A 22,469-nucleotide genomic window follows, 5' to 3' on the forward strand; every position below is an offset into this window, starting at 1 on the left:
CCAGAAGAAAAGATTGTTGCTGTTTTTCATGAATTTCCATTAATAATATTTTCCTTATAAAAAAAAAAAGAAGAAGAAGAAAAGGATGTGCAAATCTCCATATGTGCTGATCCATCATAGCAGGAACAATATATAATAGTCAAGGCTCAACTATGTATATATGTTATTAGGAGATAAGAATTTATTTTAACTAAAGTTTGTTATTCTGTTAGCTACTAGTTGTTATCATAATAGTTGTTGTATACGTTTCTTAGTTAGGGTTCTCACACATTATTTTGCTGTATAAATACAAATGTAAAACCTCTCTAATGAATGGATTACCTATTCCTCATTTTATCTATATGGTATCAGAGCACATAAACTTAGCGGTACTCTCGATCCTTATTCCAAATCATGACGAACCCTACTGATCTCACAAAACAGCCTGACGATTCTTCCTCTTCTCCTCAAACACCATCAGGTTCGATTAATGTTAATCCTACCCTGACAAATCAATTAATTTCGATTAATGCTTCTGCTCAGGCACCAATTAAACTCACTCCATTCAATTATCAGATTTGGTATACCCAATGGTATTCTCTTTTAATCGGATATGATTTTCTCAACTTTATCGAACAAGATCGCAAAACTGAGGCGACTGGAAATTCTTTCCTATTTCGACAAGATCAGTTTATACGCAGTGCGTTAATAGCTTCTTTGTCACCTGAAGTTGCTCCGTTTGTTGTTGGAGACAAAACCTCATATGATGTCTGGCAATCATTATCAAAGATGTATGCGAAACCATCGCAGAGTCGTATCATGAGTCTGCGTGAGCAACTGCTCACGATCACGAAGGGATCATTAACCATATCTGAATATTTGCAAAAGGCAAAGTCTATATCTTTTCAACTTGAAACTGCAGGTGTTTCTGTTTCTGCAGCTGAATTTGCTTTGTCTGTTTTTCTTGGCCTTCCGTCTGATTACAAAGAAATCACTGCGGCTTTGCGAGCAAGAGATAATGTTGTCTCTTTTGATGAACTTCATGAGAAGCTCACAGATGTGGAGACTCAGCTGAATCGAGACTCTAATGTTATTACCAATCAAGTCAGTATTAATTATACTCAGAATCAATCATATTCAGGAGGCACAAGAAATAACCACAGTGGTTCTGGGAAGCAATCTCAGAATAAAAATTCGAACAACTCTGGTTCAACTGGCAATAGAGGTCGTATTGTTTGCCAATTTTGTGAAAAACCTGGACATACAACTAAACAGTGTTGGAAATTGAAGAAAGCATGTCCGTGGTTCTTCTCCAATTCTCAGACTTCCAAACCTCAAGTTAATTTTGCTGAGCAGTCTGCAAATTCAAAATGGCTTTTAGATTCTGGGGCAAATCAACATGTGACACAGGATATCCAGAATTTATCTCTTCATTCAGAGTATGATGGTGGTGAAGATGTTATGCTTGGTGATGGAATGAGTCATCCTGTAACACATACTGGTTCTGTTTCTTTCTCAACTCCTACAAGAGATTTAATGTTGCATGATGTTTTCTGCGTGCCAGCTATTAATAAAAACTTAATCTCAGTACATAAATTTTGTGATACAAATGATGTGGAAGTTTATTTTAATTCTTTCTCTTTTGGTGTGAAGGATATGCGCACAGGGAAGCTGCTGGCGAAAGGAAAGCCTAAGAACGGACTCTACGAATGGCCCCCAGTCTTCTCAAAGTCCAAATCAAATCTCATTGTGTCTCATACTGTTTGCACTTCTCAATCGTTATGGCATCGGCGTCTTGGTCACCCTTCTGCTCCTGTTATTCGTTTTCTTCTTAAGAGTCTAAATAAAAGTTCTATGTCTGTTAATGATTCTTTTCATTGTGAATCATGTAAATGCAACAAAATGCATAAAGTTCCTTTTAGTGAGTCTTCGGTTACAAGTTCTGCACCTTTAGAATTGCTTTACAGTGATGTTTGGGGTCCTGCCCCGGTCTGTTCAATGGACGGATTTAAGTATTATTTGATTATTGTTGATCATTTTACAAAGTATGTATGGCTTTTTCCTTTGAAAAAGAAATCTGAAGTTTCCCCAATCTTTTCTGTCTTTAAACGAACCGTTGAAAAATATTTTAAACGGTCAATCATCTCTGTCTATTTTGATAATGGTGGCGAGTTTGTCTCTTTAAAACCTTTCTTTCAGGAACATGGCATAACACATTTCCTCACACCTCCGTATACTCCGGAGCATATGCTACTGCCGAAAGACGCCATAGACATATTGTTGAAACTGGTATGACCATGTTACACCTAGCCAATCTTCCTTTACATTTTTTGCCACATGCATTCCTTACAGCAGTTTATTTAATTAATCGTATGCCGACTCGTGTGATTAATAATGTCTCTCCATTTCAAAAGTTACATGGAACTGAACCCAATTATCTTAAACTGCGTGTTTTTGGAAGCTTATGCTATCCTTGGCTCCGTCCTTATAATTCCACAAAACTTCAATCCAAATCCTCACCTTGTGTATTTCTTGGTTACTCTACCAATCAAAGTGCCTATAAATGTATGGATGTCAAAACCTCTCGAATTTATGTAACTCGCCATGTTCAATTTGTTGAAAATGTTTTTCCATTCCAAAATTTCGATACACAATCTGCTCGTCCCACTGAATCTACGTTAGACTCGTGGATTCCTCTTCATTTTGTAATTCCGATCAGTTCTAATAATGCAGGAATGGGGTCTGTTCAACAATTGGCTTTTCCTTCACCGACGGCAACCTTGGAGCATCATTCGCCACATCCGAATACTGAGAATTTGGAACCAGAATCCTCAGGTATGAAATCAGCCTCTGCTCTTGATCAGGACACTCATCCCTTGTCTATCGTGTTGCCTTCTAGTGCAACAGTGGCCGATTCACAACGGCAATTGACAACTGTGCCAATGGAACCTCAGAATACTCATCCGATGGTTACTTGGGGCAAGAACAATATTGTCAAACCTGTGCAGCGTTTATGTTTGAATGCGGAAAAAGCTAATGATTCTTTGTTGGTTGTTCCTAAAACAGTAAGTGAAGCTTTAAAAATTCCACAGTGGAGAGCTGCTATGGATGAAGAGTATGATGCTTTACAAAGACAGAAGACATGGACATTAGTGCCGAAATCTATGGCAACTAATGTGGTCAGTTGCAAATGGATTTTTCGCATCAAATATGATTCGGATGGTAAACCAATTCGGCACAAGGCACGCCTCGTTGCAAGAGGATTTACTCAACGGCCTGGTTTGGATTATGATCAGACATTTTCTCCGGTAGCCAAACATCCAACCATTCGCATTTTGTTATCTATTGTTGTCACTAATGATTGGCCATTGAGACAGGTGGATATTAATAATGCTTTCTTGCATGGGCATTTAACCGAGACTATCTTCATGGAACAGCCTGCTGGATATGTTGATAGTAATGATCCCACTGCTGTATGTCGACTGCATAAATCTCTGTATGGGCTAAAACAGGCACCAAGGGTTTGGTATTCGGAGCTGAAAAATTATTTAATTAGCAGTGGATTTGCTCAGTCTCACTCTGATACTTGCTTGTTTACTTACATTCATGATAGACTGATTATTTATGTTTTAGTCTACGTTGATGATATAATCATCACAGGAAACAGGTTGGAAGCAGTGGAAAAATTTATCTCTCAGCTCAAATCCAATTTCTCGGTTAAAGACTTGGGTGATTTAAGTTACTTTTTGGGTGTTGAAGTCAAACGACTGCCAACAGGAATTTTTCTATCTCAACAAAACTATATCAGGGAGATACTTGAATTTGCGAAAATGGAGGGTGCAAAGGCTGTCAATACACCCTTGTCCACATCGTCCACTCTTCGGTTAGCTGATTCAGTACATCTTGATGATGTTTCCAGTTTTCGCAGAGTTATTGGCAAACTGCAGTATCTATTACTCACTAGACCAGACATTGCCTTTGCTGTAAATAGGCTTTCTCAGTTCACTTCTCGACCAACCATTAATCACTGGTCGGCGGTTAAACGGTTGTTGCGATTTTTAATTGGTACTTTTGATACAGGCTTATTTCTTCGACGAGATTCCAAGTGTGATCTCCATGCATTTTCCGATGCTGACTGGGCCGGCAATCCTGATGATCGCACGTCCACAAGTGCTAATATTATTTTTCTTGGCCGCAATCCTATTGCTTGGTCATCCAAGAAGCAAAAGTCAGTTGCGAGGTATAACGACCCGAAAATCAGACCGCTACCGGCGCTAGGATCCAGATCGGCTTAAGGCCGCCGGGACCCGTAGCAAGCCTGACATGCAACCTGAAAACCTGTATAATCTCATACATGATCAACAACATGCATAAAAATTTAAAACTTTTCCTTCAAACATCCAACTCAACCTGAACATACATGTACATAGTCATAATCATAATCGTGATCCCTCTATGGGATCTCATCAATGCCCCAGCGGGCGATACAACATGAGATGAGTTGGCTTTCATGAATATTATAAAACATTTTTGATCATGTAATAAAAGGGATACCTCATACAATGTCAAGCACAATATCTAATCCTCAATATCATTACATGACTAAAACTGTACTTTTACATAACATTAATACATTTATCATGTCCACACTATCTATTACATAAATCAGACTTCATTACTCTTGTAAACCTCCTGGTCTACCCTGTACCTGCAATCCTGGGGAAATGGGAGAGGGGTGAGCTACTAGAGCCCAGTGAGCAGAATAGTAAAAACATTTAAATCATATGGATCATGGAATGCATCACATCACAGCTAATCACATCAAGGATGAACTTGTCACCAATAGCCCTCTACATGGTCCAACTGTGCCAGAACGTAGAATGGGTCCTGGTCTTTCCCTTACATATCATAACATAACAGTGTCCAACTGTGCCAGAACGTAGAATGGGTCCTGGTCTTTCCCTTACATAGTGCCAACGAACGTAGAATGGGTCCCACTGGTCTTACATTCCGTACCGTACATATCACATCGTCATATCATAGATCGAGGGCTATGGATCATCCAACATTCATCCACATCAACATAAAAATATGCAATGCAACATATTCGTGAATTCTAATGCAAGCAACCTAATTCATCACATGGCATTCATGATGCGTGAAACATGCTGAAAAGTTCATTCTTTTCTTTAAAACATAATAAGTTATTCCACTCACCTCTGGATAGCTCTGACCAAACACTAGGGCAACAGACTCACTGCTGGAGTCCTCGGTTCCTCGGGTCCGAACCTACACAGGTGGACTCAAATGAGGGACCAAACATACATGAACATAACTCTAAACTATTCCCCAAAAACCCCCTAAAACATCATAGAATAATCATAGAAAAACATGCAAGAAAAGGCTGAACAGGGCACTTTCGGCAGCAGGTTCGGCGGCCGAAAGTCCCTCCAGAGCCGAAAGTCAGGCAGGTTCGGCGGCCGAAACTCCCAGACAGAGGCGAAACTCATGCATGTTCGGCGGCACTTTCGGCGGCCGAAACTCCCAGACAGATACGAAAGTCTCCTTTCGGGGGCAAGCTTCGGCAGCCGAAGGCTGCCTCCACAAGCACGTTCGGCGGCCGAAAGTTCCTTCGGCTGCCGAACCTGGTTTCTCCCAGAATGGCAGAAACTCAGCTCCCTTATGCATTTGTGCCTCCAAACTCAAACCAACATGCATTTAGCTCAACCAAAACATGCATTCAAGCTCCTAGGGGTCTCAAACTACCTTAAGCCCCAACTACAACACATCAAACGCACATTACAAGCCACATTGCTCAAGAACATACATTTATACCCATAAACATAACTATGACCTAAACATGCATTCTACCCCCATGAACTTCATAAAACTTACTTAAAACATACTATAAGCTAGAGATCGACTCTTACCTCTTGAAGATCGAGAGTAGAGGCGACCAAACTTGGAGTTGGAAGAGATTCGAGTTCTTGAACCTCAAAGCTCCAAAACTTTGCTCAAAAGCTCAAATCTTCAAAACGAAGTTAAAACAAGTGAAAAACTTGAAAGATCTAGAGGAAAAAATCAAAGATCGGTGAGGGGCGGCGGAAAGCTCACCTTGGCCGAAAATGGGGAAAAGCTCGCCCGTTTTCGGCTAAGGGACCCTTTTATAGTGGCTGGCCAGGCCACGTTCGGGGGCCGAATGTGCCTCCGCATGCATGCCATGTTCGGCGGCCGAACTTGAGGTTCGGCGGCCGAACCTGGACTTCCCTCACTTGTGCTTTCGAGGGCCTAAAGGCGCTCCCGAAGGCATGCATGTTCGGCGGCCGAACTTGAGGTTCGGCGGCCAAACTTGAGGTTCGGCGGCCAAACTTAAGGTTCGGCGGCCGAACCTGAGTTTTCCTCCAAGGTTGTTTTAATGCAAAAACTCATTTCCATTTTACTTAAAACCATGAAATACCTTAAAACATTTTATGAAAACATGTTTCTACCCTACTAGAGGCTTTCGACATCCGAGATTCCACCGGACGGTAGGAATTCTGATACCGGAGTCTAGCCGGGTATTACATTCTCCCCCCCTTAAGAACATTCGTCCCCGAATGTACCTCAACTAGCACACATAGCATGGCATAAAACATAACATACATACATAGCACATAAACACATAGGGATCTAATCTTAAAAGAGGTGAGGGTACTGCTGGAGCATAGACTCCTGTGTCTCCCAAGTGCATTCCTCCAAATTGTGGTGGTTCCACAGGACTTTCACCATCGGGATTTCCTTGTTCCTTAGCTTCCTGATCTGGGTGTCTATGATCCGTACTGGCTGTTCAACATAGGTGAGATCCTCTTGGACCTCCACATCAGGCTCACTAAGAACCTTGCTCGGATCTTACACAAACTTCCTCAATATTGAAACATGGAAAACCGGATGGATCCTTTCCATTGAAGCAGGTAAATCCAGCTTGTACGACACATTCCCAATCTTTTGCAAGATTTCAAAGGGTCCGATGTATCGTGGGGCTAGTTTACCTTTCTTCCCGAAGCGAACCACTCCTTTCATAGGAGACACCTTGAGCAATACCAGATCCCCCTCCTGAAACTCTAACTGTCTTCTGCGGACGTCTGCATAACTCTTCTGCCTGCTTGCAGCAGTCTTGATTCTTTCTCTGATTATGGGTACTACCCTGCTGGTAATCTCTACAAGCTCAGGCCCTGCCAAGGCCTTTTCTCCAACCTCTTCCCAGCAAACAGGTGATCTGCACTTCCTTCTATATAAAGCTTCATATGGAGCCATCCCGATGCTAGCATGATGGCTGTTATTGTAGGCAAACTCCACCAAAGGTAGATGCTGCCTCCAAGAACCGCCAAAGTCCAGCACACACATTCTGAGCATATCCTCTATGGTCTGGATGGTCCTTTCTGACTGTCCGTCCGTCTGTGGATGGAAAGCAGTGCTAAAATCCAACCTGGTACCCATGGCGTTCTGCAGACTCCGCCAAAATCTGGAGGTGAACTGGGGCCCTCTATCTGACACTATCGAAACAGGAACCCCATGCAGTCTGACGATCTTATCCACATATACCTGCGCCAACTTGTCCACAGAGTAGCCACTCCTGACAGGAATGAAGTGAGCAGATTTGGTGAGTCTATCCACAATCACCCATATGGAGTCCACTCTGTTGGACGCCGCCTGTAACCCCACTACGAAGTCCATAGCTATATTTTCCCATTTCCATTCTGGAATAGGTAGCGGGTTAAGCATTCCAGCCGGCTTCTGATGTTCCAGCTTCACCCTCTGACACACTTCGCAGGCTGACACGAACTGTGCCACTTCTTTCTTCATAGCTGGCCACCAATAAACCTTCTTTAGATCTTGATACATCTTGGTGGCTCCGGGGTGAATGCTGTATCTTGCATTATGAGCCTCCCTCATAATGTCTCCTTTTAGCCCTATGTCATCTGGTACACATAGTCTGCTCCCATAGCGGAGGATCCCCTTGCTGTCGAATCTGAACTCACTATCATTGCCTGACTGAACAGTCCTGGCAATCTTCACTAACTCCGGGTCCTCATGCTGTTTCTGAGCCACCTGCTCCAGAAACACGGGTGCCACTCTCATCTGGGCCACCAAGGCACCTGTACCAGACAACTCCATCTGTAGACCTTCCTCAATGAGCTTGTAAAACTCCTTCACCACTGGCCTCCTCTCTGCCGATATGTGGGATAAACTGCCGAGTGATTTCCGGCTTAAGGCGTCCGCCACAACATTCGCCTTACCCGGATGGTACTGAATCTTGCAATCATAGTCACTCAGCAGCTCCACCCATCTTCTCTGTCTCAAGTTCAAATCTCTTTGACTCAGGATGTACTGCAGACTTTTAAGATCTGTAAAGATCTCACATTTAACCCCATAGAGGTAGTGCCTCCACATCTTGAGTGCAAAGATTACTGCTGCCATCTCCAGGTCATGTGTGGGGTAATTCAACTCATGCTTCTTCAGCTGCCTAGAAGCATAAGCAATCACCCTCTCATTCTGCATCAGTACACAACCCAGTCCCACACGGGACGCATCACAGAAGACTGTAAAGTCCTCATCACTAGATGGCAGAGCTAACACTGGTGCTGAAGTCAACCTCTTCTTAAGCTCTTCAAAACTCTCTTCGCACTGGTCGGTCCACAGAAATTTTTTATTCTTCCTGGTTAGTCTGGTCAGAGGAGCTGCTATCTTTGAGAAGTCCTGAACGAACCTCCTGTAGTAACCTGCCAAACCCAAGAAACTTCTGATCTCCGTCACTGAAGTGGGTCTAGGCCAGTTAGCCACAGTTTCTGTCTTCTTGGGGTCTACCTCTATACCATTTTCTGACACCACATGCCCCAAGAACGAAATGCTCCTCAGCCAGAATTCACACTTAGAGAACTTGGCATACAAGCCATGTTCCCTCAAAGTCTGCAAGACCAACCGCAGATGATGGGCATGCTCCTCTGCATTCCTGGAATATACTAAGATATCATCTATGAAGACAATAACAAAGTGATCCAGGTATTGGCTAAATACTCTGTTCATGGGATCCATGAATGCTGCAGGGGCGTTGGTTAACCCGAACGGCATCACAAGGAACTCAAAATGCCCATATCTGGTCCTGAAAGCTGTCTTTGGCACATCTTCATCCCTTATCCTTAGTTGATGGTACCCCGATCTTAGATCTATTTTGGAGAAATAACCCGCTCCTGCTAGCTGGTCGAATAGATCATCGATCCTTGGCAGAGGGTACCTATTCTTGGTAGTGACTTTGTTCAACTGCCTGTAGTCGATACAAAGTCTAAGGGATCCATCCTTCTTCCTCACAAACAAGACCGGAGCACCCCAAGGTGAGGTACTCTGTCGGATGAAGCCCTTCTCTACCAGCTCTTGCAACTGTTCTTTCAACTCCTTCAACTCGGTTGGGGCCATCCTGTAGGGAGGGATAGAGATCGGTCTAGTTCCAGGCACCAACTCTATCTCGAACTCTATCTCCCTAGCAGGTGGTAAACCTGGAAGCTCATCAGGAAAGACATCCTGAAACTCTCTGACAACTGGCACCGAGGCTGGCTCCCTGACCTGACTGACTAGTTCTCTCACATGAGCTAAGTACCCCTGACATCCCTTCCTAAGCAACCTATGAGCCTGAAGAGCTGATATCAGACCTCTAGGTGTGCCCCTCTTGTCTCCTCTGAAGACGACCTCTGACCCGTCCTGATCTCTGAACTTGACTACCTTGTCTCTGCAGTCCAAGGTAGCACCATGGGTAGATAGCCAATCCATCCCTAGAATGACGTCAAAGTCTGTCAAATCTAGAACCACAAGGTCGGCGGAGAGGCATCTTCCCTCAACAAAAACTGGACTGTACTGGCAGACTGACACTGCCACTGACGGGTCACACTTGGGTCCACTGACCCATAGGGGACACTCTAACCCAGAGACTATCAGACCCAACCTCTCAACGGCTCTCGGAGCAATAAAAGAATGAGATGCACCCGGGTCCATTAAAGCATACACATCAGAACACCCAATGACGAGATTACCTGACACCACGGTGTTGGATGTGTTAGCCTCCTGCTGAGTCATGGTGAAGATCCTGGCTAGAGCTGATGGACCTTCACCTCGGGAACCAGAAGAAGAGGCTGCCCCTCTCCCTCTACCTCTGCCACTGCCCTGAGTTGTGGCTGGAGCTGCTGGCTGTGCCACACTACCAGAAGCTGTCTGCTGGGGCTGGCCCATAAAAGGTGCTCTAGGATACTCCCGAGCCATGTGTCCCTCCTGTCCGCATCTGAAACATGCATTAGTCCCAGCTCGACACACTCCCCTGTGCGGCCTTCCACATTTCTGACATTCTGTACCGTCTGAACCTGAGCTCGAGCCACCGCCAAATCCCAGACCGGATTTCAACTTATTCCAAAATTTATTCTTCTTCGGCTTCTTGGTGGTGTTATCCCACCTCTTCTTACTTGAGCTCTGAGAAGAGAGACCTGGCCCTCCTCTGCCTGGGGTCTTAACCCCTGAAGACTGGGTCACTGACTGCTTCACTGACCCCTCAACTATAGCACTCGCCTCCATCCTTCGAGCCATATCCACCACAGTGTGGAAACTTTCTCTCTCAGCTGACTGAATCAACGAGGAGTACCTAGAATGCAGCTTCATAACATATCTCTTGGCTTTCTTCGTATCTGTATCTAGAGCTTGCCCTGAAAAAGGCAATAGCTCCAAGAATTTATCCGTGAACTCCTCTACACCCATGTGCTCTGACTGCCTCAGTTGCTCAAACTCAATCATCTTCAGTTCTCTGGAACTGTCTGGAAAAGCCCATCCAGCGAACTCATTCGCAAATTCCTCCCATGTCATGCCGTCTAGTCTCGGGTCCACATAACACTTGAACCATTCCCGTGCCTTCTTGCACTTTAAAGTGAACTCTGCCATCTGAATGGCCCTACTGTCATTTGCCCCTAGCTCATCAGTTATTGTCTTCACCACTCTCAGATACTCAAAGGGGTCATCCCCTGACTTGTATTTGGGAGCATCCAGCTTGAGGTAATCTGTCATCTTTACCTTGCTCCCACCAGCTGAGCTAGGTCTAGGAGGTTGAGTAACTGGGGCTGCTGGTTCTGTAGGTGGTGGAGGTGGGGGTGCAGCATTCCCCGAGGTGGGGTTTGCCGGGTTTGGATAGAAAGGTGAGGGTGGATAAGCTGGGTACTGTGTATAAGGTGGATAGAAAGGTGGATAAGGCATGTAGGTAGGGTAGGGGTTAAAGCTGGAGTAATCCGATGTACCTCCCATCAGATACCCTGAACCCTGTGGGAAGGGTGGATAATGGGGTGGAAAACCATACCCTGAGGCCTGAACGCCTCCCTGAGACTCCCCTGTCCCTTCTTCCTCCATGCTCACATCCAGGTTCCCATCCCTCCTCTGCTCCTCTTCTATAACCTCCCTCACATCTGCCGAACTTCCTCCTCTATCTGTCCCCCTTCTGCTAGCATCAAAAGACCTTCTAGGGTCCCTTGACACTCTTTCTCTGTTTGCTCTACAAGACATTGCCCTAGGCAATGTAAGAGGACGGGCGCTCGTGCCCTCATCCTCAGGTGGCACTCCAGTCAATCGTGCAGATCGACGAGTTCCTCTCATCCTGTTTTCTGAAAAACAGTACACATCATACAAACATTAGCATCATATGGTTCATGTGGGCACACATGAACCCTCATCACATATACATCATTCATATCATAGCATCAATGCACATGTATATAATCATGGCATTTCACATCATCATACAAGACAGGACTCCACATCCTATCCTAGTGGACATGATCTTTCATATTGTGCTTGACCTTCTAGAACATCTATGAGCCCGACACTCTAGGTCCGATCCTATGAACCTAGGGCTCTGATACCATTCTGTAACGACCCAAAAATCGGACCGCTACCGGCGCTAGGATCCAGATCGGTTTAAGGCCGCCGGGACCCGTAGCAAGCCTGACATGCAACCTGAAAACCTGTATAATCCCATACATGATCAACAACATGCATAAAAATTTAAAACTTTTCCTTCAAACATCCAACTCAACCTGAACATACATGTACATAGTCATAATCATAATCGTGATCCCTCTGTGGGATCTCATCAATGCCCCAGCGGGCGATACAACATGAGATGAGTTGGCTTTCATGAACATTATAAAACATTTTTGATCATGTAATAAAAGGGATACCTCATACACAATGTCAAGCACAATATCTAATCCTCAATATCATTACATGACTGAAACTGTACTTTTACATAACATTAATACATTTATCATGTCCACACTATCTATTACATAAATCAGACTTCATTACTCTTGTAAACCTCCTGGTCTACCTTGTACCTGCAATCCTGGGGAAATGGGAGAGGGGTGAGCTACTAGAGCCCAGTGAGCAGAATAGTAAAAACATTTAAATCATATGGATCATGGAATGCATCACATCACAGCTAATCACATCAAGGATGAACTTGTCACCAATAGCCCTCTACATGGTCCAACTGTGCCAGAACGTAGAATGGGTCCTGGTCTTTCCCTTACATATCATAACATAACAGTGTCCAACTGTGCCAGAACGTAGAATGGGTCCTGGTCTTTCCCTTACATAGTGCCAGCGAACGTAGAATGGGTCCCACTGGTCTTACATTCCGTACCGTACATATCACATCGTCATATCATAGATCGAGGGCTATGGATCATCCAACATTCATCCACATCAACATAAAAATATGCAATGCAACATATTCGTGAATTCTAATGCAAGCAACCTAATTCATCACATGGCATTCATGATGCGTGAAACATACTGAAAAGTTCATTCTTTTCTTTAAAACATAATAAGTTATTCCACTCACCTCTGGATAGCTCTGACCAAACACTGGGGCAACAGACTCACTGCTGGGGTCCTCGGTTCCTCGGGTCCGAACCTACACAGGTGGACTCAAATGAGGGACCAAACATACATGAACATAACTCTAAACTATTCCCCAAAAACCCCCTAAAACATCATAGAATAATTATAGAAAAACATGCAAGAAAAGGCTGAACAGGGCACTTTCGGCAGCAGGTTCGGCGGCCGAAAGTCCCTCCAGAGCCGAAAGTCAGACAGGTTCGGCGGTACCTTCGGCGGCCGAAACTCCCAGACAGAGGCGAAACTCATGCATGTTCAGCGGCACTTTCGGCGGCCGAAACTCCCAGACAGAGACGAAAGTCTCCTTTCGGGGGCAAGCTTCGGCAGCCGAAGGCTGCCTCCACAAGCACGTTCGGCGGCCGAAAGTTCCTTCGGCTGCCGAACCTGGTTTCTCCCAGAATGGCAGAAACTCAGCTCCCTTATGCATTTGTGCCTCCAAACTCAAACCAACATGCATTTAGCTCAACCAAAACATGCATTCAAGCTCCTAGGGGTCTCAAACTACCTTAAGCCCCAACTACAACACATCAAACGCACATTACAAGCCACATTGCTCAAGAATATACATTTATACCCATAAACATAACTATGACCTAAACATGCATTCTACCCCCATGAACTTCATAAAACTTACTTAAAACATACTATAAGCTAGAGATCGACTCTTACCTCTTGAAGATCGAGAGTAGAGGCGACCAAACTTGGAGTTGGAAGAGATTCGAGTTCTTGAACCTCAAAGCTCCAAAACTTTGCTCAAAAGCTCAAATCTTCAAAACGAAGTTAAAACAAGTGAAAAACTTGAAAGATCTAGAGGAAAAACATCAAAGATCGGTGAGGGGCGGCGGAAAGCTCACCTTGGCCGAAAATGGGGAAAAGCTCACCCGTTTTCGGCTAAGGGACCCTTTTATAGTGGCTGGCCAGGCCACGTTCGGGGGCCGAATGTGCCTCCGCATGCATGCCATGTTCGGCGGCCGAACTTGAGGTTCGGCGGCCGAACCTGGACTTCCCTCACTTGTGCTTTCGGGGGCCTAAAGGCGCTCCCGAAGGCATGCATGTTCGGCGGTCGAACCTGAGTTTTCCTCCAAGGTTGTTTTAATGCAAAAACTCATTTCCATTTTACTTAAAACCATGAAATACCTTAAAACATTTTATGAAAACATGTTTCTACCCTACTAGAGGCTTCCGACATCCGAGATTCCACCGGCTGTCAATACACCCTTGTCCACATCGTCCACTCTTCGGTTAGCTGATTCAGTACATCTTGATGATGTTTCCAGTTTTCGCAGAGTTATTGGCAAACTGCAGTATCTATAACTCACTAGACCAGACATTGCCTTTGCTGTAAATAGGCTTTCTCAGTTCACTTCTCGACCAACCATTAATCACTGGTCAGCGGTTAAACGGTTGTTGCGATTTTTAATTGGTACTTTTGATACAGGCTTATTTCTTCGACGAGATTCCAAGTGTGATCTCCATGCATTTTCCGATGCTGACTGGGCCGGCAATCCTGATGATCGCACGTCCACAAGTGCTAATATTATTTTTCTTGGCCGCAATCCTATTGCTTGGTCATCCAAGAAGCAAAAGTCAGTTGCGAGGTCCTCCACAGAAGCTGAATACAAGTCAGTGGCATCCACATCTGCTGATGTTACTTGGGTTCGAAATCTTTTAGCTGAACTTCAGGTGAACATCTCTTCTACACCGGTTATTTATTGCGATAATATGAGTGCCACGTATGTTGCTGCAAATCCCGTGTTTCACTCAAGGATGAAACACATAGCTGTTGACTACCACTTTGTCAGGTCGCAAGTACAAAATGGCTCATTGCGAGTGACTCATGTCTCCTCAAAAGAACAGCTTGCGGACTTGCTCACTAAAGCTCTCTCAACGCAGGCTTTTAATAAATGGTGTGACAAGATTGACATTTCTTCACGGTCTGCCATCTTGCGGGAGGGTATTAGGAGATAAGAATTTATCTTAACCAAAGTTTGTTATTCTGTTAGCTACTAGTTGTTATCATAATAGTTGTTGTATACGTTTCTTAATTAGGGTTCTCACACATTATTCTGCTGTATAAATACAAATGTAAAACCTCTCTAATGAATGGATTACCTATTCCTCATTTTATCTATATATGTGTATATGGCTTCTTCTTCTTCCACTAAAGTGAAAATGGAAGCCTATATATCTCTTTTTTATTAAGGGTACCACTGTTTGCAAAATTTTATAATGATTTGCAGCATATAAATTTGATGGGTATCTAGTGTACCACAAGCACAAGGGTCTGATAAATCCTTCCCATGTCTAATCCTTCAAGCTTAGATCGTGCCGAATATGAGTTACACAAGCCCAACCCGAGACATGAACATGGGTGGTAGGTTCGACATACGCATGTATTTACTTTTTTATTCGAGAAAATAATTTAATTAAATTTTTTAAAATTATAAATGATTTTGTTTTATTAAAAAATAAAATTTTATAAGTTAAAAATAAATAAATTTTTATATTTTTAAATTTAAATTTTGATAAAATATAAATAAATTGAAATAAATTTTTATAAAACTTTTAATTTTAATAAGAGATATGTCTATATAAATTCAGATAAGTAAAGATTTCTCAAAACTACCATAACTTTAAATAAATTGAAAAGCCCTTATATAGTAAATATAAAATCATTTACTAGATCAAAAGTTTCATTTTTACGGATGGACTTGTTTCTTCAATGGATCAATTCCAAAATAAAATTTGCTTTTTTAAAAAAATATCTATATTTAAAATAAAAATAAATAAATAAAACTACCATGAACTTGAATGAATTGAAAAACCCATCAACTTACTGAGAGGAAAAGGTTAGTAATAAAATAAAAAATTGAATTCAATATACATAACATGCAATACAATAAAAAAAAAAAAAACTTGGTCGACTAGGAGTATGGGCTGATGTAGAGTAATTGCGATTGAAATCTATTGCTGGAATCAACAGATTCAACTTTAACCAGTTTCACCTTACATCATATCGTTTCCTCCAGCAAGCTAGCCGATACAAAGGAAAATTTCTAAGCCTTTTCCCTAGCTTTAAACAACATAATTAACTTCCCATACATCTCATGGGATACACAGCTGAAGAAATTGTCATAAACTATATTTAATTAGATATAATAACATTCAGCCAGAAACTCGATCACTAGCCAGCCCGAGCTATGAGGGACACACACAGGAACACTTCGCAGGTCGAATTAGCAAACTATAATTAGAATAATAAAGCTAGCTAGCCAATTATTCATCTCTGAACCATGTACCTAGCCACGGTCCATGGCTCGAACACACTTGGGGTGCACCTCATATCCACAGTCAAGGCACAGGTAAGCCCAACCAGACCCTTGCTCATCACAATCACAGCATATAAAAGGTCCTCCTCCAGTTTCTTGGGATACCAAAGTCAGCTCATGTTTATGACCTACATGGTACTCAGATTTTGGCAAGCTTTTAGCCTCTTCATCAATCTGTTTCTCTAACAAGTCAACCTTAGCCTCTGTGAAAGGATAAGCATCTTCCTGGTACAAATTTATCAGGTTTCTTCCATGTTTGGTAATAGTTTTACCATCAGGACCTAAGATTATCAGACAAGGGATACCCTGCACGTCAAAATGCTTAGTTAGGATTTTGATTGTTGGATCTCCAAAAGGCAAAGACAGCCATGGCATGATGTTGAAGTAAGAGTCAAATCCTTGTTGATCACGATCACTTGACACAAACACAACCTCAAAATCCTCAGAAGCTTGTTGGGTCAGCAATTGCTTGATCTTGTGGTAGATGGAGACGAGCTTGGGAGTGAATTTGACGCCTGGTCTACACCATTGGGCTGAGAAGAAAAGTCCAATTGTTTTGCCTAGCAACGAATCAACCGGCACCTGCAGCCCCACACAGACATAAATGGGATTAATTACATGTCTCCACCATAAACCTTAACCATATACTATGGTTACAACTCGGGCAGTTCCAATGTTGGTGACTTGGAACTTATCTGACACATCAGATGAGATGATGAGTGATCATTAATGTGTTACTGATGAGAGAGAGAGAGAGAGAGAGAGAGAGAGAGAGAGATAGTGGGGAGAACTGTATATAGCATTTGACAGAACAAGTGAAAAAGAACCATTTTAGTGTCTTGCACAGGAAAAAAATGGTCCCGAGATTGAGACAACGCTTGGTTGCCGGGACATCTAGATGTACGACAGTAATACAAGATTCCCAATTGTGCAAGCTTATTCATAAAATGCATTCGCGGACTAGTCCGATGTTAAGTGTATTCGAGTGAATAGGTAAGTTTGATGTTCAACTCTTCCCAATCTTCTATTTTTTCTCTGTAACTTAAAACTTTCATCCTATATAAAAGAAAATTAGATGGAAATTCCGACTCTTAACACAGAAATAAATTTTATTTATAGCAAATAAAATAATTTTATTTTTGAATCAAGTAGCGAGGCAAAGGGCACAGACTCACTTGTTTAGATGGAGGATGACCCAGAAGATATTCTCTATCAAGATTTGTTAGTAAATTGGTTAAGGTCTGGCTCTCATGCTTTTCTCTTACTTGCCTCTCCAATTCCTGCAGTCTCTGTTTGGTAAACGGGAAAGCTTGGATTCCAAATCGATAAATGATTTCCACTCCATCGTGCAATGTCGCCTCATCCTTAGTATCCTTAGGTTGCAAAATAATTAAACATGGGATACTTTCAATGTCGAATTTACGATCCAAAGCTTTCTTTGTCTCCAAATCAGAAAATGGAATGGAAAGCCAAGGCATCAATGCTCGATACTTGTTGAAGGCATCCAAGTCCTCATCGGACGACACAAACACAACCTCAAATTTAGACCCACTTCGGTTCAGATGCTCGTATGCATTAATTAGTATCTCTGTGAAGTTCCGACATGGTGGGTACCAGTTGGCTGAGAAGTAGAGTCCGACCACCTTGCCTTCGAGTTCAGAAACTTGCACCTGCAACATAAGATAATACCCAGATAAAAAAATAGCTCATGCATGTTTTCAAATTCTGTGGTGAATGAAATGATACCAAATTTTAATGAACCAATGGGCAAATTACAAGTTACAATAATAGAATTCATTAATCCTAAAAATTGTGAAAACAACATGTTACCAGATTTTCCCAAGTGTAGAATAGTTGTGGATAAGCCACGTGTTGTATCTATCTATAGCGTAAGTGCTAAGGCTAAAGAGGAGAATAAGGTGGCGACACATGTCCACTGAGCTTGGCTGGTTCACGGACGACCACTGTGTAGGAAGTGGGAACCCATGCTGATTAAGACTGCATACATTTTTAGTCATGTGTAGGTCATGAAGAAGAACCAGCATCACCACCTCTATCCCCGGAAAACGACACCCACTTCCCCTAGCTACCACCAACAAGACCACAAAAGCAAGAAGCAGCGGTGGCTCGGAGAAGGATATTATCTACCATGGAAACTTCCTTATGGCACTGTTGGATTGCCGACAAGATAAAGATGAATAAGAACAGAATGATTCAGATGTTAGCACATTTGATTAACCATCTATAAATCCACACCCTATGGATTCACTATTCGGAGATTTGCACGTATCCATCTCCTCAGTTACTATTATGATTTAGATTCTAATGAATAGAGTATGAAATGAAATAAAACTCATGAAGAAACATGTATTTTTTTCTATCCTCACCCTGTTTTCAGCTTGCATCTAATTTAATTAATCGGAAGTTGCTTGAAATTAATCCGTTAAAAATTATCTAAGCTTTCATGCATTTGGAAGGAACGTTTAGATGAAAAACTCATATAATTAAACCATTTTCAGTTACTCTAACCACGAGAAGTGAGATTATTTTCCTGAGAAAATTATGTGTTTATTATTATTATTCATGAGTAGAAGAATGATCTTAGACCTTGAATATGGTAAAAAGAAAAACTCGATCCAAGTCCTGAGATCAGCAAATTAAAACACTAACATATGGCATATAGACGTACGATCAGAAAAACTAAGATATATTAATAAATAAAAAAGAAAGTTGACAGAATATTAGCTTGGAAAGTACTGAGAGTCTGAGGCTAGTTAACAGCATCCCACCATCTAACATGAAATGAAAGAAGAAATCTATAGATTATTTGTCAAAAGAAAATATCAAGAATCACAATTTTCAACAAAGAAAACTACTTTCTCAGTGTGCACTTGAAGTGAAAAGGAAGGAAAGAAAACCTGAGTTCCATCAGGAGAGAGAAGAAAATCACGATCTTTAGAAGCCAAAAGAGAAGAGAATCTAGAGCTTGAAATATTTTTCTCACCGTCCCCGTTTGTTTTGGCTCCAGCCTGTTTCAGGTTCCTGTAATCTTCCTCCAAGCTCATCACCTCCTTTCTCATCACCCCTCTCTCTCTCTCTCTCTCTCTCTCTCTCTCTAGCAGCCTCTGCAATTTTCTTTAAACAGCTTATATTTTCTTACAGCCATAATCTCTCCAATCTCCACATCATTACATTACAATCTCATCAAACATCAGAAAGCCCACACGTAGCATACGGACTCTCTTCACTAGAAACTCCAAGCTATTCTCTTCCCCACATAAACTAATAGTGCTTCGCTAACCACCACCACACCCATCACCTACATACTCCAACCAGATGACCCACTTGTTTATATTTTGCCACGTGTATGGTATCAAGTGCAACTCATTTGGTGTAAGTGTTTATACTTTAAAATACCCTTTGGTGCGTGGTGTCATAGAAGACTTTGAATTGATGTTGTTGATAGGCAAACAAACAATAGGGACACCTGTCTCTGTGAGAAATTTCTTTTAATTTCTTTATTGCCCTTTTCCTGGAAAATGTGAAGTGTTACGGCTCACAGGAAACGGCGTTTATTTACAAAAGCTTTTCTTTCTTCCTGTTTGGATGGTGGGAAAGGAATGGTGTTAAAGTCGGCGATGACGGCATCAATTCAAGCTAAGGAAGAACTAGGTTTTTTTTTTTTTAATTTTTTCTTTTGTTGGGTGGCCCTAAACATTCATTAGCTGTGAAATTTGGCAGTCTTTAATGCGAAGACTCGTAATTTTGTGGTCTCTGGAAATTTCTTGCACGCATGAAAATATATCCGCGCGGTTAATCTAAACATAATATATTATCCTTAAAAAAAATTATCTATTTCAGATTTTATTCTTTAATTTTCAATTTTTATTTAAAAAAAATATCTAAAATTATTATAAAATTCTTTTAAATATATAAATTAAACTAAACAATTAAATTTATTAGATAATTTTAAAAAAATTGGCATTAGAAAATAAGTAAATATTCAATTTTAATTATTTATAAATTAATATTATGAGAGAAATTAATAATAAAAAACTCATAGAAGAATAAAAAATATATATATGAAAAAAAGAGAAACAGCTAATAAATAAAATTGCACTCCAAGACTTAGCCTGGTGGAAAGTGCATTCTGTAACCTTCAAAGGTCTAACGTTCGACTCCTCAACCCCTATTTCAAAAAAAAAAAGTTAATAAATAAAATTGACTAAATTAAATTATAACTATATTTAAAAAAATAACTATTCTTATATTGAAATTTATAAATTCAGTTTAAGAAGAAAAAGCCACATCTTTAAATTTTTTGTCTTTAACATCATAAATTTAAAATGATTAAAAGAAATAAATAAAATGCGATTTTGTGTCTCTACTGTTTTTTTTTTTTTCTCTTACTTTAATAATTCACCGCAAAATACTATAATTCATAAAAACGTAAAAATTAAAAATTGAACTTTATATATTATTTTTTAAAAATTATATTAGATAATATCTTTCATCACCTAGATGTTTAGAAATTTATAACAATGAACACATTTAAAATTAAAAACCTTAAATAAAATCAAAATTATTATTTAATAGCCAGAATAAAATTTACTAATTAATTTTTTAATTTAAAAAATATATTAAAATATGTATAACATTTTAAAAAAATTATTATTTAGTGATTTAGTTAATTTTATCATTAAATATATCATTTAATGTTTATAATTTTAAAAAATTTATTAAGTAATCCCTTAAATCTTAAAAAAATAAAAATAAAAATAAAAATTCACATTCCTCTTTATAAACGAATTTTAAATCCATTGAAAATTCTTTTTTTCAATTCTTTAAGTTAAAAAAAATTCACTTTATTTTTAAATTTAGTAACAGATCGTAACTAAATTCATTACTATAAATATAATATCACATTTTTTCTTTTAATCATCCATTTACTTTTTTATTTTTTTTTCTTTTATTTTTTTTATATAACTTTGTTTCGTTTCATTATTTTATCTAATAATTTTTTTCTCTTAATTTTTTTTATTATTTTCTTTTCATCTCTTATGTTTTTTTCGTCTTCTCATGCCTCTTCGATTATTTTCTTTATTTTTTTCATACTTTTCCTTTATCTCTCTATTTTTTCCATCATTTTCTTTTCTTTTCTTTTCTCTCATATTCTCTATAATTTTTTATTCATATTATTTTATTCTGTCATTTTTTTATCTGTATTTTACTATTATTTCTCTTCATTTATTTTCTTATCCAACCATTTTCTCTTTTTTCTCATTTCTCTAATTACCTTTTTACTCTGCTCTCATTCTTCTTCTTTTTCATAATTTTTATTTTTCTATCATTTTCTTTTTTTCTTTCATTTTCATTATTTTCTCATTTTCTCTCATTTGCTTTTCTTTTATTTGCACTTTTATGTATTTCTAATAAATATTAAATATAAATTAAAAATTTAATAACAATAATAATATAATTTTAAAATTTATTGAATTAATAATAAAATTTACTATTTAATTGAAATAATAATTATACATATTTTAAATCTATTAGTAATAATAATAAAAACCTATTAATTAATTCGCTAATATTACTAATAAATAGATTTTTTTAAAAAATATTAAAAATATTTTAATATACTTTTTGAAACTATAAAATTAACTAATCAGTTTATTCATATTATAGAATTAAATAGTCATATTTTCTAATTATATATCCAAGTATATATTATACACATTTAAAGTTAAAGCATATTAATTAACTTGCTAATTTAAAATTTTTATTTATTTAGTTTTTAATTAAAATTTTACAATTTCCTAAATGATTTTGATGTTGAATTAAAATTTATTAAATCTAAAAGTTATTTTTAACAAAAAAATATATTTGAATAATTGAAATTGAGCGCAAATTTAAGCATAAACCATATTGTTATTAGATTTGTGGATAAGTAAATTTAACATAATTTAATAATAATAATAATAATTTAAATAATAATAATGATTTAATAAATTTAATATAATTTATTAAATTTAAAAGTAGCACATTTAAACACTTTAACAAAATATATTTATGATTATTTTTTTTTAAATTACAAAAAAATTGAAGAGTAAAATCTAATATCCCTCATATATATTCATATATATTTACTGTGAGATTAAGTTTACAAAGGAGATTGGAGAGTAAAGTCCAATGTCGAAT

General features: G+C 39.6%; 1 protein-coding gene across 1 annotated transcript; it reads right to left on the reverse strand.

Moving 5' to 3' along the window:
* Nucleotides 1–15,882: 15,882 nt before the first annotated feature.
* LOC110615235 (probable nucleoredoxin 2) lies at nucleotides 15,883–19,540 on the reverse strand. Its single transcript, XM_021757014.2, has 3 exons — nucleotides 19,187–19,540; nucleotides 17,444–17,938; nucleotides 15,883–16,850 (listed from the first exon to the last, which is right to left on the reverse strand). The coding sequence occupies exons 1-3, from the start codon at nucleotides 19,346–19,348 to the stop codon at nucleotides 16,239–16,241; spliced, it is 1,269 nt and encodes a 422-aa protein (XP_021612706.1). The 5' UTR covers nucleotides 19,349–19,540; the 3' UTR covers nucleotides 15,883–16,238.
* Between the last annotated feature and the right edge of the window lie 2,929 nt (nucleotides 19,541–22,469).

This window comes from Manihot esculenta, chromosome 5, assembly GCF_001659605.2.
Source record: "Manihot esculenta cultivar AM560-2 chromosome 5, M.esculenta_v8, whole genome shotgun sequence".
NCBI lineage: Eukaryota > Viridiplantae > Streptophyta > Magnoliopsida > Malpighiales > Euphorbiaceae > Manihot > Manihot esculenta.

What these genes read in the sequence shown, in the direction of transcription:
- LOC110615235 (XM_021757014.2), bottom strand. Translation starts at nt 19,348, where the DNA reads ATGAGAAAGGAGGTGATGAGCTTGGAGGAAGATTACAGGAACCTGAAA. An exon ending in TCTCTCCTGATGGAACTCAG is followed by an intron (nt 17,939 to 19,186) that starts GTTTTCTTTCCT and finishes CTTATGTTGCAG; the next exon opens with GTGCAAGTTTCTGAACTCGA. An exon ending in GTCATCCTCCATCTAAACAA is followed by an intron (nt 16,851 to 17,443) that starts GTGAGTCTGTGC and finishes GTGGGGCTGCAG; the next exon opens with GTGCCGGTTGATTCGTTGCT.